This window comes from Pagrus major, chromosome 6 (genome assembly GCF_040436345.1).
Source record: "Pagrus major chromosome 6, Pma_NU_1.0".
NCBI lineage: Eukaryota > Metazoa > Chordata > Actinopteri > Spariformes > Sparidae > Pagrus > Pagrus major.
In genome coordinates, this window is record NC_133220.1 from 24,207,341 (window position 1) to 24,226,239 (window position 18,899).

The 18,899-nt window shown below is 40.5% G+C and overlaps 1 protein-coding gene across 1 annotated transcript in view; it reads left to right on the forward strand.

The window, feature by feature from the left end:
• LOC140997832 (arf-GAP with coiled-coil, ANK repeat and PH domain-containing protein 3-like) overlaps window positions 1-18,640 on the forward strand; it is a 61,585-nt gene extending 42,945 nt beyond the window's left edge. The window contains exons 10-24 of the mRNA XM_073467870.1: window positions 776-787; window positions 8,151-8,263; window positions 8,717-8,768; window positions 9,006-9,106; window positions 9,318-9,429; window positions 9,509-9,741; window positions 11,148-11,217; window positions 11,389-11,483; window positions 11,606-11,826; window positions 11,968-12,060; window positions 12,233-12,325; window positions 13,907-14,130; window positions 14,397-14,506; window positions 14,988-15,098; window positions 15,890-18,640. Of these exons, the coding sequence (XP_073323971.1) occupies window positions 776-787; window positions 8,151-8,263; window positions 8,717-8,768; window positions 9,006-9,106; window positions 9,318-9,429; window positions 9,509-9,741; window positions 11,148-11,217; window positions 11,389-11,483; window positions 11,606-11,826; window positions 11,968-12,060; window positions 12,233-12,325; window positions 13,907-14,130; window positions 14,397-14,506; window positions 14,988-15,098; window positions 15,890-16,037 (1,788 nt within the window). The 3' untranslated portion in view covers window positions 16,038-18,640. The remainder of the gene's footprint in view (window positions 1-775; window positions 788-8,150; window positions 8,264-8,716; window positions 8,769-9,005; window positions 9,107-9,317; window positions 9,430-9,508; window positions 9,742-11,147; window positions 11,218-11,388; window positions 11,484-11,605; window positions 11,827-11,967; window positions 12,061-12,232; window positions 12,326-13,906; window positions 14,131-14,396; window positions 14,507-14,987; window positions 15,099-15,889) is intronic.
• The last annotated feature ends 259 nt before the right edge of the window (window positions 18,641-18,899 follow it).

Below are 18,899 nucleotides of genomic sequence, written 5' to 3' on the forward strand. Positions count from 1 at the left end.
AAAAAAGCTTTCCACAGAAGCCTTGGATTATTTTTACATCGTCTGTTTCGTGACTCGAGCTCCGTCTGTTCGTTTGTTTTGTAAATTCACCGCAGCACAAAAAAAAAAAAAAAAAAAGTTTCTGAAATAATGAGAACGAGTTTATTGAGTGTTAAGGTGCAGTTTTTCTTTTTAGACGCACAGTTTAAAGTAGAAAAGCAGTCCCCACAGAGACAGTTTGATGTATTTATTTTATGGGTCACTCAGCTGAATAAAAACAATTCTATCAAACCCTCACCCTGCTCAACAGTCACGCTCACACACAGATACACAAAACTCATCCATCTGCTACCTGAAGAGATGCCAGAACGACTTCTGCCCTTCCCTCTGATTGATTTAGTTGCCAAGTGCAGGCGTCCTGCCAGACACAGCACGCAGCTCTGTGTCTAACCTAATGGCCTTTCAGCAACCCTTCCTCCTTAATCAGACGGCCTCGCTCTGACTGAGCGATGCTACTTGATTTTATTATTGATATGATAGTTTGATACTTAAACATCTAGTTGAACACACCTCATATGTAATGTGCTCTCGCTAGAAAGTCAGAGGGATTTCTAATGAGACAAAGCTATTAAACGTCTTTGTGAAAAGACCTTCTGGACCCTCTTGGACATGTTGTCTCTCATTAACATATTTGGCTTCATGTAGTGATATTCAATTAGTGCTGATCTTGTATTAACACTTGTATCTTTCTTTCTCTCTCCTCATCTGCTCCTCACCTGACAATGTTCTTCCCCAGACTCTAATGCAGGTGAGTTTACATTTTCTCATTTCCATCCAAGCCCTAAAATGTATCCACAAGCTGCACATTACTCAGTGTTGGGGAGTAGTGAACTACATATAATTTAACTAGTTTAAGTACATTTTGCAATGCTTCTTCCTGTTTTTTGTTTTTTGCACAACGGCAGACTCGCTTCCTTTGTGCCCTAGTCCGACCTTTAATTTTGAAAAATGGAAAAACCCAGCCCGGAGGCAGACTGAAAGCACAGTGAAAGCAATGTTTATTTGGAATCTACACATTATTTGTATATTTTTTCTAAAGCCACACTGAGCAATCAGTATTTACTCCAGAATGATAAACTGCTTATAACTACAAACAACTTTGGGCTGTAAAATGAAAGGGAAGCTTGAATATATTGTATATTAGGTATCAATTAGTCATAATTAGTCATTTGCTCTCGTTCAGCTTTTTTCCATGTGAAGTAATTACACCACCTGTACTGCAGTGTAAAACATTCATATTTTTTTTACATTTTTAGAGGTTTGAAAAGAGGAGAGGAGTGCTGCAACGTGTTTTGGATTTATTTTAAGAGGCTTAGCTTTTCAGATGCTGTCCTTGAAATTCAATGAGTTCTGTTGTCAGCCTTGATCACGGTATCTATAAACAAAAAATCTTTTTCCACGTAAGCCCGTCTTAAAGCTTAAACCCGCCTGAGATTTATTGCTCCACACATTTCCTGGTGTAAAGGCTCATGTGTTTACAACGAGCTCCCAACTTCAACTTGCACTCATAATAGAAGCTCTAAAAATGCGGACCAGCAGATGTGTGTGTGGAAGTTGTTTAGAGCAGATTGAGTGATTGATGTACGGAGAGCAGTTTTATGGTCGTCACATGCTGGCTCCTGTTGTAGGAATCAATAGGCTGTGTGTGTGTTTGTGTGTGTGCGGACTGATCCCTCCATCTTTTAAAGAATGAATGTGGGAGGAATGTGTTTGTCTGGAATCACACAGGATACAGCAGACAAAACATTGTCCGTTAATGCTGTTTAGTGGCATTGTGTGTCTTCCACTGAACTTCCACTGTGTGCGTGGGGGTTAGATTATTTTGACGTGATACTCATTTAAGGGACTTTCATTGTACAAACCCTGAGGTTATTTTTGTCTCATTTGATGGTGTCTCTTGTCCTAGATCTCTCTGCTATTCCTTTATTTCTTTGCTTTTCTCCGTCCTTCACATGCACCCATGTATGGAGGCAACTGCACGCCTTGTTTCTCATTAATGCACACACACCTCTCTTTGAAGAAAACAGCTCTCCCAAACACCCTCCTGTTATTTGGTTCTGCTCGGTGTGTTTCATCTGAAAATGTCACCCAAAGGATTTGTCAACATGTCAGCAAGCCAGTTAAGAAGATAGAGTTGTCAAAGTAGGAGCTTAAAATAGTTTCCTCACTTTGATGTCTTGTTTCGTGCTTTCCATTATTATGTTGTTCTTTTCTTACCGAAGTTGACTCGATTTTAGCGTATCTTTAATTGTATGATAGAGCCCGACTAATGTTTGATTTTTGGGGCTCATGTCGATATTAAGGAGAATAAATCGATATCGACCGATATGCACACATCTTTTGCACTGATCCCTCAAATGTGGTTATCAAGCACCTGTGACAAAGATATGTAACAAAGGCAGGATATTTTACATTTTAATAATTAACTTTATTGTTTAAAATTACATCAGTGCACTGAAACAAGAAACTTCACTTAGAATTTAATAACTATAAATTAACCTAAACATCTTTTAGAAGTTTTCTTATCAGACAACATGTACTGATAGTTATCTGTGATAGGCCAATATCAGGCAATAATATCAGCCAACTTATAAATCAGTAGTATTTTAAATTAAAGCCCATCACCAGAATAAATGTTGGCAAATTAATGTACGCAAAAACCACAAATACAATTAAAACTTTGTCTTGTGATTGTTGACATTTTTCTTTCCTCCTCTTTCTGTCTGTTTACCTGCAGGGTTACATTCCACAATTAATCACCATCTTTTCTCCTGACAAAGTCAATCAATCAATCAATCAAACTTTATTTGTAGAGCGCTTTTCATACATGGTAATGTAGCGCAAAGTGCTTTACAGAAATTAAAAACAGCAGCAGCAACAATTAAAACAACAGTACCCTTATGAGTGAGGAATAAAATAAGTAAGCAGCTCCAGCTTTATATTAATATCAGACATTAGAAATATTGAGAAATAACCATAATGCCTCCAATAGCTTTTTCATTTAACAGTCCTTATTTCAGTCAGTATAAGAAAGGAATTCATCTTTAAACCCAGTGAAATAAGCATAAGCAGCAGTAAGATGGCCTGAGCACAGCTGGCTCTATTGTCCTCTACTGTTAGACTACTGGCGAGGTCAGCTATATCACCAGAGACTGGAGAGATCTGACTGTGCTTGACGGCGTCAGATCTGCAGCCTCAGCCCATTTCATCCTCTGTCTACTGCCAGCTCAACCAGAGTCAACAGATGGTGTTACGATGGCAGTAGTAGGTTGAAAGAGACGGACAACTAGGAGAGGACAGATAAAAATGCCGACATTTATTATCTTTATTATGCCTGTTCAGTTTCGTATTTGTGATTTTCTCAAAATGACCTGAGCAGAATGGAATTTTTGATTAATCGCACGTTTGCGACTTAAATGCGGTTAAATTTTCATTTAGAAAACAAAATTCACTTTAGCTTCTTTCACTGCATCTTCATAATGTCACAGGTCCAACATAGTCTTTACCTTTTCATATTACACACTACACTGACTCAACGCTGGACACGCGGGAACAAGCATTTTCCACTGAGTCATTATACTCTCTGATCAAAGACAGTCGCTGTCTATAATGCACTGGACTGCTGCACCCAGTCAGATGGGAAGATAGTTTTCCATCTCCCTTTATCTTACTGAACAAAGGGAAACAAGGCAGGCAGCATTTCAGGAGAAAATGTTGCCATGATTAATTTTCAGATTTTGTAAAAAAAAAAGAAACTGCCCCTGCCATATGCAAATGTGGTGGTGCAGGAAGCAAAGCCACAAGACAGAGAGAGAGGTTGTGAATTATAGATGGTATACATCCTTTATTAATAGGCCATTAAGTAAGTGCAGCAGTCAGCCTCAGAGGAGAATAAGATAGCTTCATTATGAATGTAGTTCGGGCTAAATTGGATGTAACTTAGGGCGAGTTGTTTTTCAGTGCGAGGAAGATGGATAGCAGAGCAATGAAGAGGTGCGTGATAAACTCGATAGTGTTAGAAAGTGTTAGCTGTAAAAAATTATAAAAGAAAATGATCAGTGCAGATCAAGTCTCAAGTCGAGAACAAGTCTCAACTTGACCTTTGTGACATTCTCATGCACATGAAGCCAAAACAATGATCTTATCAGCAGCAAGCAATTATTTCCGTCATTCCTTCTCTGTAATTTCACAATCTGTCACTTCTCTGTCATTTCCTCTATTTATTTATTTTTGGTGTTGATCTTCACCTCACCTCACCCTCCTCCCCTTCTTCATACCTCCCTCCACAGATCACATGCTCCCTCTTTCTCCTCTCTCTTTTCTCTCACAGCAGTCTTTTATGTGTGCAGGACTTCATTGTGGCTCCCTGGGGGATTGTTGCCTCGGCTCTCTCCTCCTCTATTGTTACAACACTTGGCTGTGCAGCTTTTTAAGTCAGAGAGACATTAACAGAGAGCGGCAAAGACATAAAGAAAACTGCAGTGAGGGGGAGAGGAAACATTTTATAATGTGTTACAAAGCAGAGAACATTTTATCAGCTTGTGTCAGTTCAAATTATTTAACTAACTATAGCTTAATCTGTTTATTCACAGTAAATGGGTTATGGTGCATGTGTTTGAACAGCTGTAACCATTGTTGCATGCTGTGTTCGTGAGTATCTCGGCACGTTTTGTCTGGAAAGAAGTCAAAAATGCAAATCAGACCAGCAAAAATATGGCACGTGTTTCCAAACGGTATCCCAGACAGATTCAGAAACTTGCCACCTGTGAATTATGTTACTCAGGTCATTTGGCAGGCAATGCATTGTGCCAATGCTGTGTTGAGTCGTGTGATCAAAGAGGAGTGTCTGGTATGCGGTTAACCCAGACAAGTAGCAAGCGCGCATTATATGCAAATCTATGATGTGTTGGCTATAAACAAATCTAAGGGACTACAAAGATTTCCATATCTATGAATAAACATCTCTGACACAGGTTCACAAACAGTGGTGGAATGTAAGCACAAAACAAACAATCAGTCGATTTAATGAAGAAATTTCATTAAAAAAACAGCTGCAGGGGACATCTGTACTTTTAGCCGACTTTTAACACTTTAAGTACATATTCCTGATTACATGTACATACATGTTGCAGCACTCTCCTAAACAACTGAAGTAGATGGGGACTTGTTTTAAGATGCAAGAAAACCAACCAAAATCTGAGCATTGAATGGCTACACACAGCTCGTCTGGCGTAATCCAACAGAATTTAAAGTTTTGGGTGAACTTTTCCTTTAACAAACATTTTCAATTAATCTCTACATACACTTTTTTTTTTAAAAATATGAATTCTGCCATATAAATATCCCCCATCTTTTGGGTGCTTGTTTTTGAAAGGACGTTTTGTAGCCGCCTGTTCCTCCGGACACTGGCGCGCTGCGATCCTCCACAGCCCCGCTGATTTAAGGTGGGAAGAGGGGGCTCCGGGCTGGTGTTTGGGGAGCAATAATATCGGCTTGATTAGGCAGGAACAGTGCTGGGAGCCGCAGACAGATGGAAAGCTGACTCCTCCAAAACTGTGGGTGAAACCCGGGGCGTCAGAATAGCTGGAGGGGATCTGAAATGGCGGCGTGCCCCCCCCTTCTCTCTCTCCAAGATGACATGTTTGATCTGCGGCAGCCGCGGCGGGGTCAGCGGGGCACGAGGACACCGTGACAGCTGTATGATAATGAGGGCTCGCGCCAGATCCACGCGGCCGGGACAGTGTGCAGGTGGCGGGTGAAGGAACGCCACGAGCGCGCTGCGGTTGGCCGACAGTCTCATCTGGACGCGTGAGGGGATGCGCGTGTGTTTCTCTGGTTCGTCCGCTGCTGCACGTGAATAACCCGCGGGATCAGTTATCTGGAGATGCTCGTTACTCTCTGACGAACATCTGTTTATTTATCTTTTTATTTATTTATTTAAGTTTGAATTACATTTTTTCTTACTTGTTTTTTACTGAGCTTGAGACGCTGTTGGATGCCAGTGTGGTTAAGATGAAGATATTTGGCAGGCTGGACTTTACCCTGGTGAGAGGCGCTATTTGTTTCTGTTCACTCAGGTTCAGTTTACATGAGGGCCACTGACCCCACTCAGTTATTTAGTTAGGAAGTTAATCATTAACATACAAGTTAACCAGTTAGTTTTTTCTTGTTGTTTTTTTACATTGATCATTAGGCCACATTCAATGCAAAAAACAGGACTATTATTTAAACAGTGTTGTGACAATGGCAGTAACCATTCATAGTTTAAGAAGTCACTGGAATATGTAGTCTTCCCTGTCTGTCATTTCCTGATGGAAAGTACTCTCTCTAGCTAATTCAAATTCAGATAGCTTTATTGGCATGACCGTAACAAAACAACATTAAGAAATCTATATACTGAATTCTGACAGGGCAAGAAAAAACAGAACCAAGTGCTTGATAAACAAACGTGAAAGCAAAAATGCGGAAATTTATCTTTTGCACGTGTTCCTTTTAAATCTATCTGTGGTCTGTTGCACATGTCCTGTTTGTGTGTGTGTGTGTGTGTGTGTGTGTGTGTGTGTGTGTGTGTGTCATTTCTTCTGAGAAAACACCTCTGAGCTCTGAATGCCTCCGCAGCCAGCAGGGAGACAGACTGCTGTGTCACATCCCACCATGTTTTTCGCTCCACGCGGCCTGAATGTTTTCACACAAACCCATAATTTATTCAAGCTGTTGCTAAAAATAAAAACTAGCAGTTATATTCTCCTATAAGTCACATGTTGCTCTTCTCTGTATGACTCCGAGCTGTTCGCACTTGTCCACACAGAGCAGCCGAGATGATCAATTCGAGTTCAACTTTCTAGCAAATACTCATGTTGATAATCAGGGCACAGAAAGTACATGACGACATCAGGGTGCAATTATGCTGAATGTTTTTTTTAAGAAAAGACAAGGAATTATTCAATGATCTTTTCAAGGGAAGAGAAAGTGAGACGGATCATGTGTGTGAATGTGTGTGTGTCTGCCTGTGTGCACAGCCTGCCATATGGCCGGTATTACCTTGCCCTAAACCAAAGGCCACTTTCACAATAGTGAAACCTAACCTCAGCCATGGCTCATTTATGTCCGTATCCTTGTCTTTTTCACCTCGCTGAGCAGGTGACATCTGGCTCTAAATGCCTTTCTTGGGAACTCTAACTCAGTGTGGGCAAAACAGATAAGAAAACAGAGGCATTCTTAGCTGACAAGTGGAGAGGTGCAGATTTGACCTGAGGTAAACTAATGAACAGACGGCCAATATGGAGAGGATAGATGCTGATTTTTGTGGAGACAGATTTCAGAAAGAAAATGTGACATAAAAGAGGAATTGATTCACAGTAGCATTGTGTCAACACAGCTACTGTATGTGGTGCTGATAAGGTGCTATCTCACTTTCGCTTTGAAGTGTTAAGGTGAACAACTGTGGCCTCACAATGTCCTGACCAATGACCTGAATGCATTGTTGCACAGTACAATGCCATCACTTACACTGGAAGCACTTCGGTGCCATGGTTCATGGCGTTGAGAGAATGACATGAAAGAATGTTGTTTTTGATGATGTCACTAGTGTTGTTTTGTGAAAAGCTTGAGCAAAGACTGTATCCACAAGAACAAGCTAAATAATGAAAACTTGGCAGCGCATTGGTTTTAGGCGGTTGGTTTGGCACTCGTTCGAAAGGCATTCATGAAGCATAGAGAGTAAAGGTTCATTTATTTGTCATTTCACAACACCAGGGTTGCAAAATGAGCATTAGTCCCTGTATGTTAAATAAGAGAAACAAAACAAACAATTTTATCCAGTGGAGAGCAGAGGGTGAGTTCAAGAGTCTCACAGCCTGAGGAAAGAAGCTGCTCTGTAGTCTAGTGGTACGGCAGCAGATACTTCTGTTTCTTTTGTCAGACGGCAGCATTGTGAACTTTTAGTCTTTAGTCTTTTGGTATCCTTTGGGCTCTGTGCAAACATCTCACTTCAACGATATCACTGATGCTCAGGAACAGGGTACCAGTGATGTTCTGGGCGGTTTTAATCATGTGAATAGAAAGGGAATAGAAAGCCCGACCCTAATGTTGATCTACGTGTTTCCCTGCAGGACTTTTCTTATGATGACCCCAAGTTGGAATTCAACGTGGATGCACCCAATGGCGTGGTCATGGAGGGCTACCTCTTCAAGAGGGCCAGCAATGCATTCAAGACCTGGAACAGGTAAAAAGAGAAATGAGGAGGGAGTCAACATACAGTTCCAAACCCAAAGTGGACGCTCTTCGTGTAATTGACTGTCCATTCTTACTTTTTCCCATCGTAACCTTTATTAATTTACTTCAAGGGAGATTCAGTGTCTTGAGAGTGTTTTTCTCTTTGTGTGTATATGTTTAGATATACATTATTGGATGCCATTTTTTTGTATTCGCCCGCTATGAAAATGTTAACTACATTCTCATGTCCTACATCTTGTCTTTAATAAAAATGTGTTAGACAAATGACTAATTAAAGCTCATGAAATGACCAGGACACATACAAACACTTAAAAATATGATAACATGATACTAAAAAAGAGAGGTGTCTTGTAAGGAAAGGTTGGTCAATTTCAATGTACACATATTTAATGTGGCTCTCTCCCAGAATCTGTCTAACTTAATACCTTGTCTCTTGCTCAAGGCGGTGGTTTTCTATACAGAACAGCCAGCTGGTCTACCAAAAGAAACTCAAGGTAAAGATTGTTCTTTTCTTTTTTTTTTTCAATAAAACATACTGCAAAGCAATGTTTGACAGTGTGGAGGGATGGCCCTTATTATTAGTAATTTGCATATTGGTGCAGAAGAATGAGCTCGTGTGCAGACTTGTCCTTCCTCCATGCCAGTTTCCATATGATTAATATAACATACTTTGTGTAGCTCGCGGTAAATGGGGCATTGTTTGTTGTGATCACGATCTCTGCTACTGACAGGACTCTTTAACGGTGGTGGTGGAGGACCTGAGGCTGTGCTCTGTCAAACCGTGTGAAGATAATGAGAGGAGGTTCTGCTTTGAGGTGGTTTCACCTACTAAGTAAGTGTGTATGTGTGTGTTGATCCCTGCAAGATCAAGTTTCATCCAAACTAAACTTCTTTAAAAATGTTTGCTGTTATGTTGTTTCTTCAGATTTTCACCTCACTTATTAGTTGTCAAATTATTGACTGTATCTATGTTTGGAATTTAGTAAACACAGCATCAGACAGTGATAAGCAGGTATTAAAACTGGCATCTACGAATCTCTTAGGAGCTGTATGCTGCAGGCTGAGTCTGAGAAGCTGCGGCAGGCTTGGATCCAGGCCGTCCAAGCAAGCATCGCCTCTGCTTACAAAGACATCACTGACAATTATTACATCGAGGTACGAACACACACTCAGCAATAGTCACATCTTCACTGTGCAGCTTCACTATACCTGACCCGTCGAACTGTCTCTGCAGCGTCTGGACCGGACAGCCTCTCCCTCCACCAGCAGCATCGACTCTGCCAGCGAGCCCAGAGAGAGAGGGGAGAGGGCAGAAAGGGGAGTCAGGGGAGGTGGGGAGAGCCTCCTCCAGAGGGTGCAGAGCCTGCCGGGTAACGAGCTGTGCTGTGACTGCGGACAAGCAGCTCCTTGCTGGGCCTCCATCAACCTGGGAGTGCTGCTCTGCATCGAGTGCTCAGGGATCCACAGGTGAACTACGCTTAATGATACCAGATGTTTGTTCAGAGGAGGAAAGAACAGCAGGATGTAGCTTTAGCACATTTTTTAAACACCCTACATGGAATTTTTAATGGATTTACATTTAGTGTTTTTCCCAATAAACACTTGAAACTATAGCTCAGTTTCTCTACACCCAAAGCTGAAAACAGTTAACCACTTTGTCAAGTCTCCACACATCTCTTGCAAAATGAAACACTGCACTCAAAACCACATTCTCTCTCATCAAAACTGATTCTTTCCACCAAAATGATACACACAGCTTTCATATGAATATCTCTTACAGACCACCAGGTTTTTAAAAAGTACCCAAAAGCCAAACTTGAGTAAAAGTAAAGATATTGTGTTAAAATATAACTGTGGTAAATGTTAAAGTCAGCCATACAAGTAGTACTTGAGTTAAGGTCCCAAAGTACCAGATATTTAATGTACCAAAGTAGTATTCAAAGTACAAGTAATAGTCAATTATAGATATATTTACATGTATGCATAAACTGTATATTAAGTGTAAATGAATTATCCGTCACAGTTCACAGTTTAAGCAGAAACTGTTGAATTGTGCTGAGAGAGTTTGGCAGTCTGGAGTCATTTTTGATACATGTGCTCTGAGTTTTCAGAATTGTTTTCATAGTTCCAGTTTTTATGTGTATGCAATGAAGAAAAATTGTAATACTCATGTCCTTATATGACCGACATAAGCAAACAAGACCCTCAGCAAGAGGATTGACTATATTCTGTATTACATATACAAAATTAAGACTATTTTTATGGCAGAGTGCTCAGGATGAACTCAGGCGTCTCGCAGCTTGAGGAAAGAAGTTGCTCTGTTGTCTGGTGTTACAGTACGACACTAAAACAAAGTTTACTTTGATTCACCATCGTCATCTTTTGTCCAAAAGGGGCTGCAAGAATCAACAAAAAATGAATGTTCCTTGTAGTAGCTTTGACTTATGAACTAGTTCTGTTAGGTTGAAATAAGCCGAACAACACACTAACCTTTACAAAACTTCCCCATTGCTCATTACATATGCCTCTGTGACATTTGTCATGTTTTAGCTTGTTTTATTTATACAACTCAAGTGAACAAACATCACATTTCAATCAGATAAAACATTGTGGTGTTTCCTCTGATATGCTCTGATTCCACTTTCCATGACATCAGCTCATCAATCAAAGAAAACAAGATTCAGCGACCTTTATCAAGGTACCAACAGATGCAGTTAGTAAGATGAGACAGGGCTGTTTTTAGCTTTTAAATGTAGAGAAACAAAAAAAAAAGTTTGCCATCTCAGGCAGTAAAATTGTCAACAGCAAAAATGTGCAAAAATAACTCTCTTACACTTTTTTCTATAATCTTTTTTTCTTCTTGTTTTTTTCAGGAGTTTAGGCGTCCACTGCTCTAAAGTGCGTTCACTGACGTTAGACTCATGGGAGCCGGAATTACTGAAGGTGTGTCTCCCCAACACATTCGCCTACAGCTTCTCCTTTCTATGCATTGCTTTTCCCCCCACCAGAGCTGCATTTATAATTCCTTCAGAAGTTTTTTTTTTTTTTTAATGGTTCCCCTCTCTGTCCCTGTCTCCCATCTTTGTCTTCCTTCCTTCCTTCTCTCATGTTTAGCTGATGTGTGAACTGGGGAACACTGTGATCAATCAAATTTATGAGGGAGCCTGCGAGGAGCTGGGGGTGAAAAAACCTGGACCGTCCAGTTCGAGGTCAGTCCTTTACTCCTGGAGGAGTATTTGGCGAGGAAAAGGAGCATCATTGCACCATTTTCAAAAAGTTGTCTTCTGACTTATTTGCAACTTTCTTTCGGTTTGTGATCATCTACTTCCAGACAGGAGAAAGAGGCCTGGATCAAGTCTAAATACGTGGAGAAACGCTTCCTGAAGAAGATGAGTGGGAGCGAGGCATTGGTGGAGGGTGAAAGGAAGTCACGGCCCTGGACTGTGAAGAAGTGCCAGCGAAACAACAGCTCTGTTCGGGCCCCCAACAGGGCTCGCCGGAAATACCATCGCTACGAGCCGGGTAGCGCTTCACCTGCAAACCTCTCAGCAGGTCAGTGCGGAGAATTAACTGCTCTGTCATAAACGTTAGCATGTGGCTTATTAACCCAAGAGTGGAAAGATATATGTATATTTAGATTATACCAATACACTCTGACTGAAATCTTGTTTTATTATTTTTGTCCCTCGGCAGCAGCTGCAGCAAAGTTTCGCCGGGACTCCCTGTTCTGTCCAGATGAGCTGGATTCACTATTTTCCTACTTTGACACTGGCTCTGGTCCTCGCAGTAAGTCCACTACAGAGAACCTCGTGCTCTTAAAAGATTATAGTAGATTTTCAGCTATAAGAACTCTCACTTTTAATTGTATCAGTGATGGAGGTGGTGTCTGTGTGAGTCTTACAGTATGTGCTGTGTAATCATTAACGTGTCCGTGGCTTGGCGATGCTTGGCCCCGCAGGTCTTAGCAGCGACAGCGGCCTGGGAGGAAGTACTGACGGCAGCACAGACATCCTGGTTTTTGGTTCAGTGGTGGACAGTGTCACAGAGGAAGGTATGTGTGTTTGGTGTGTGTTAAGGCCAGAATAACATCATGTTGAGGAGGTGAAGGAGAATACCAGTGTCAATAAGAGTATAACCAATATACAACTGGATGTTAGGGCTCGGCGATATAGCCTAAAGTTTTATTTAGATATTTTTAGGCCATATCACGGTACACGATATCTATCTCGATATGTTGAAAAGGACAAAAATTCCTTGACTGGGCAAGAAAATCTATTATTACAATATTTTTTGACCAAATACCAAATAGATAATCATCAGTAATGTGGATATAATGACTGAGTGGGCAAAGGCAGGTATTAGGAAGTAGAACAGTCTGGTAAGTTCAGAAAATGACATTACTTTACTGTAATGCAGCCTGTAAAACCAGGAAAAGACAACACACAAAAACACAATACTAGCTTACTAAAACTAATACTAACTAAACAATAATAAGATATCACAATATTATGATATCCAAAATGTAAGACAATATAGTCACAACATTAATATGATATCGATATAACATTTATCTGTGCTATATTATGTATTTCATCTATTGTTTTGAGCACTATGTAGTTTTGGGGAAGAAATTTTAATCAGTAGAGAAAAATGAGTTTTAATGGCTAAACAAACTAAATAAACAAACTGCCTTCCTTTTCATGACTGAATAAACAAACTGACCTTAAAGGACAACACAATTTCATACTGTTTTATACTTTGTTTGTTTCCTCTGAGAACAGCTTGTTTATTCAATTCTTTTTTATTCAGTTAGTTTGTATTGTTGCCTCATTAATATTTTAAATATTAAAATTCTGAGATTGAATTTCTTCTCCAAAACTACAAGTGTAACTACAAAGTGCCCATTTAAAGGTGCAATTTGTAAGAGTTCTAGTTGAACATTAAAAGATGAACTAGAATTATAAACAGGATGTGAAGAAACAACAGTTTTGATATGTGATGTCTATGCACTGTGTTGCGAGGATACAGTATATATGGAAATTAGCATGCTAACCAGCTTTGCCCCAGACCATCCCGGTCCAAAGCTCCCTTGCTAGCCGTGTAAACGCAAACACTCCCCAGGTGTCCCGAGTTCACAGTCTGGACTGCTGTAGCTGTCCTGTCAACTGAGCTAACTAGCTGTTGGCTGCTATAGTTAGCAGCCGTTAGCAGTTACTGTGGTCATATGCTGCCCCATATTTGTTTTGAGCATCAATTCAACAGGTGGTCAATTCTTACATACTGCATCTTTAATGTCAAAACTTAAAACTAACCACTAAAAAGTTGGCTTGAAGAAGAAAACATGGATGTGATGTCTTATCCAATCAGTCAACGATCCATTCAAACAGTTTGAAATATTCTCGGGTCCACTGACACAATCACCTTAAGGACAGTAAAATTAGGATAAATCAGCAAAGCCTTAATTTTTGTTGTTATGGGTTGTCAAGATGTAACAATTAGTCTCTGAAATTGTATAAAATTGCCACTGTGTATTGACAGCGATCATGTAAAGCACAGGTGCAGCCTAACCATCCTTAATATAAAGAACTACAGCATCATCCCCTAAATCAAACCATGCATTACCTACCCTCAGAGGAGGAGTCAGAGGAGTCTTCCAGTGGCGAGGTGGAGATTGAACAAGAAGTACCTTCAGACCCCGAAGACCCGAGGGAGCTCCATCCCGGGGCGCTCCTCCACCGATCCTCACGTCTACACAACCTGCCGCTGATGGCGGAGGCGTTGGCACACGGTGCTGACGTACACGCTGCAACTGAGGAGGAGGAGGGGAAAACGCCGCTCATTCAGGCCGTGATCGGGGTGAGTTTTACTGAACCTTTTATTTGGTTTTTAAATGTCATTCTGTTGTTACATCATAATGGAGACAGTCTGGGTTAGACATTCAAAACAGATAATCCACTGAAGGTGCCATAAACACAGCCGTAAACATCTGCAGTCGTAAAAGTTGTTTAAAAAAACAAAAAAACAACCAAAACATTGGCCTCAATAATGTTAAAATTACAATAATTAGATTTCTCAGCGCAAATAAACTAATATAAATAACGCTTTCTGTCATTCTCCATCAGGGTTCTCTGATAGCTTGTGAGTTCCTGCTGCAGAACGGAGCCGATGTGAACCAGAGGGACATGAGAGGCAGAGGCCCGCTGCACCACGCCACCTATCTGGGTCACACTGGGTAAGAAATTCATGTTTAGTGAGAGGAAGTCATTACACATCGTTTGCTTCCACTTCATTTGTGACGTGTGGGTCATGTTGCTGCATGAATCTTATAAAACCAAATTTCCACAGCTGTTTCTTTAGGTTCATGTTTCTCTGTAATGCTAACTGAAACTAGTTCCTGCCCAATTTCTGAATGCTCTTTTATTTTGACATTCATTTTCATTGTTAAACATTCTTGTCATGTTGGCCTTGGTACAAACCAAGCAAACCATTAAATCATACCTGACTAAAGCATGAGGTGGATTAAAGGTCACTGCATAGACAAATAAATGAATTGCACAAGCATCATTTATCAGATCTTTTTCTGCTATTTATTCCACATGCATTTATTCTTACTATACAATATCTTTCAGGCTGCACTCTCACTGTGTACCCGACGGTGCCACTAACTCTTGTATGCACCTCTTGTCTCTGTGTCTGCGTCTTGTTTTGTGCAGTCAAGTGTGTCTGTTCCTGAAGAGAGGAGCATCTCAGACGGAGGTGGATGAGCAGGGTCATGACCCCCTAAGTATCGCTGTCCAGGCTGCCAACGCAGACATCGTCACCCTGTGAGTGAACCTCATTCTTCTGAAACGGAAGATACTTTTTCTGCCAAGTTACCCGTAAACACACTATTCGTGTTTGGGAACTGTTGGTTAATCTGACTCATCAAAAGCAGTTACTCACTTCCTTCAACAAGTTTCGAGCTGCCAGACCGCCAGCCAATATAATGCAACCAATTATTTTAATTCAGTGATTTATGATCAATGTAGCTGAGTGCCACGTGGAGGATTTATACCATGTTTTTAAATAAGAAATCTGATATTCTAATATTCAAATATTGAATATAAATTATATATTAAGAATTAAATATCATAAATGTTTAAAGGAGACCTGTTATGATTTCTTTCTGTTTGTTGTTTTGTGCACGCATGTAAAAGATCTTGAAAGTTAAAAATGTCAAAGTCTGCACCAATAGAAGCTCCTCTCTCCCACACAAAACACTGAAACGCCTCGTCAGTAGTTCTGCCTTTAATTCTATGACTTTTTTTTTTGTCAAACTACTGTCTTCGTGCTGTTGTTTAATAAGACTGAATTATTCTTTTATAATGAAAGCAGAAGGTGAATTGTTGGTGTCTGAATCGTATCCCTCATGGTTGTCTTTATCCTCTCTCTCCCTCCCCTCCTACCTCCTCTCATCCTCTTCTCTCCACTGGGGTTTACCACATTTCCATTCTCACGGTCTCAACATCTCAATTATTTGTAATCACCTGCCTTTCGTCCTGTCACTGTCCCGCTGCTCATTTCTGCTCCCGTGTGTGTCCCCTCTCTTCTGTCACTCTTCTCTCTCCCTGTCCAGATTGCGTCTAGCGCGGATGAACGAGGAGATGCGAGAAGCGGAGCCTCCCTTGGGTCAACCAGGTCAATACCACAGCAGCAGCCCCACTGAGCAGCAGTATAGGAAGTGCATCCAGGAGTTCATCTGTCTCACAATAGAGGAATGCTAGTGGTCACTTCTGTATCCAGGAGCTTGTGCTCTCTCTCTCTCTCTCTCTCTCTCTCTCTCTCTATCTATCTATCTATCTATCTATCTATCTTTATACATATATACAAATATATATTCCTCCTGAATGGGAAGTAATGTTGACGAAGTTGCCCCCAGACGTTGATGTCGGGTCTGTTACTTGTTAGATCGACGCTTACGGGCAACTTCTTGGGGTTGTCTGAGGAGAGAGGAGCGTGCCACTTGCTCATTATAGGGCAGCGTTGAGACCCCTGATGGACCTTTTTAACTCTACTGACACTCCATTTTTTTCTGCATCAGCACTATGTTTCTGCTTGCCATTACTCGGCACCACCCATGCTACGCTAGCTACATGACACACACAGTAAAATAACATCTGCTTTTTGCTAATGGGGTTATCATTTAACTTCTCATAACCGGCTGTAACCTCTTGTGCGAGGGTGTGCCTAACAGCTCTTACCTCTGAAGAATCTTGCTGCATTTTAACCCCCTACACTTTCTATCTATCCAGACCATCTGTGTGACACCCAACTTACCCATCTCTTCTCAATCGGAGATGTAAATATACGTATTTAGAAGCTATATGGGTAATCTTTAAACTATGTGCTGTGGCATGAGGTGAAAAAAAAATGGTATTTGTTCCTTTACTAAAAGAAAAAGAGTAACTTGACGAGCTGCAGTAGAGGTGGGCAGGGGTGTTTACTGTGTATAAAGAGGAGTCAGGAAGGGAAATTTAATGTAAAACTGTGACAAAAATACTGAAGGGCTCGTGGAGAAGAGGCCCTCGCCTGCTTTGTAAGATACTTTGTGACATGATGAGTGCGTGAGTGAGTAAATGAGTGCATGTGTCAAAGAATACTGAGAGACAGAGTTAAATCATATGATATTATGTAAAGGAAAAAAAAAAGAAACTGTGCACTTTTCCCATCTACAGTATTATAATTTTATTTTCATTCAGTTAGTTTTTACATTGTTCTTGTCTAGTTTTTGTCCATCTATCTATTGTCTATTTTATTTATCTCCCCAGAGGACCAGTGCAATGCATTCTCAGATGCAGTTTACTTCTGCATTTCTCTCAATGATTGTCATTTTAATCTGAAAGCACTACATGGAATTAATGGCAGTTAACTTCATTTACGTCATGGAATAGCGCATCATTTTGCTTTCATTTTCTCTTTGTTAATGGCCTTACATTGCTTCAGTCGGATTATAAGTGTTAAACCACACCACTGAAAGAGATTTTACGATGGAAATTTTAGTGCATCATTTCTCAATCAATTGCAGTCATTCTGTGTTTTTTTACTCGGAGGATGACAACTTGCCAAGTTGTGAAGCTAAAGCCAGGACAAACAGGAGCAGTGAGTCTTGCAGTGTAGCGAGGGAGTGTATGAAACTGGATCTCACCCTTGAATAATTCTTCTGTTCACTACTGAACAACCGTGACTCATGACACCTCCATCTTGTTGTAAATACTCATCCATGTTACAATACCTGTGGTGAGATAAAGGAGCACATTTCTTAAGGACAGTTTACACACTTGTTGGGGTCAAAGGACGTTTATATCTGGCTTCCCTCACTGGCCAATGCTGGCAGTATTCTCTGCATGCTTTGCCAGAGTTATTTTATGGGAGGTTCAACATCGTTTGCATTCTGAGCATGATAAAATATCTTTCTATGGTTTGATCACATCGTGCAGTGCAGTCCTGTGGAATAAGCATGTACCACCATGATGACCCCTCTGGTGTTTCTTACGTTTTGCACCTCTGTGCCAATCATCCATGCACGGACCAAATCTGTGGTGACTTTCTCATTCCTGTCTATTTTTGGTTTCCATAAAAGCTTACAAACAGTAGTTTTATTATTATTTTTTTAATGTTGTGGTTTATTTTCCTCTGCCAAAGACTTTTTAAAGGGAAAGTGTCTGACAATGTTGTATGATATCACCGTTTTTCTTTTCTTTTTTTCTTTTTTTTAATGAAACTGTTCAGAGTAGATACAGCATAGTCTTACCATGCTTTGTGAAGTGACAGAGTGGTAGAAACACTGTTGGTGTACTCACATGTTCAAAAGAGGTTACAGAAATGTGACAGAGCTGAGAGATTTTTGATATGGCAGGTGATATTCTGCAATAGTTCAATGTACTGCAAGTAGAACCAGTCTAGGGGGTGATGTGATGCTACTGTGACCAAACTGTTAGGGGCCCTCGCCCTAGCGGAAGTTATTAAATGTTGTGTCCATTGTGTGTATTGACATAGGAGTGGTTAAAGGTGCTGTTCAAAGCAAACATGCTGTAAATAGTACACTTGTGTATTTTAACTCGACGCCAACTGCCTGCCTCTCAGCATTCAATCACGGATCCTGACTGTCTGATCTGTTTTATGTTTGTCTTTTTATTCTCTTCCAAAAAAAAAACACAACCTGTCAGGTGGAGCTGTAACACGGCTCTGCGCTACTCAGAGGCGTTCTTCTGTTCACTGACATTTGGATATCTTTGGAATACTTTCTTCTTTGTCTTTAGAAGCACTGAGGGGAAAAAAAAGAAAACAAAATGCATACAATAAAACTGAGAAAATATTGATGAACTAACCCTGCTTCCTGCTTGTTGCTCTCATTTCTGTTTCCTGTCTCATCTCTGGTGCATAACATTCTCTCAACATCGCAGCAATATATTTGAAATGATTGACAGAATGTCATTGCTGTATATGATCAATTGATAAAATGCTAATTTGAACAAATATAGCTGTGTTGAAACATTGTCAGATGTTGGGAGAATGCTATTTTTTTTTACAATCCGGTCTGGTGTGTCTTTTGGTCTGTAACAAACTTTTGGGTAGCACTTGGCTTA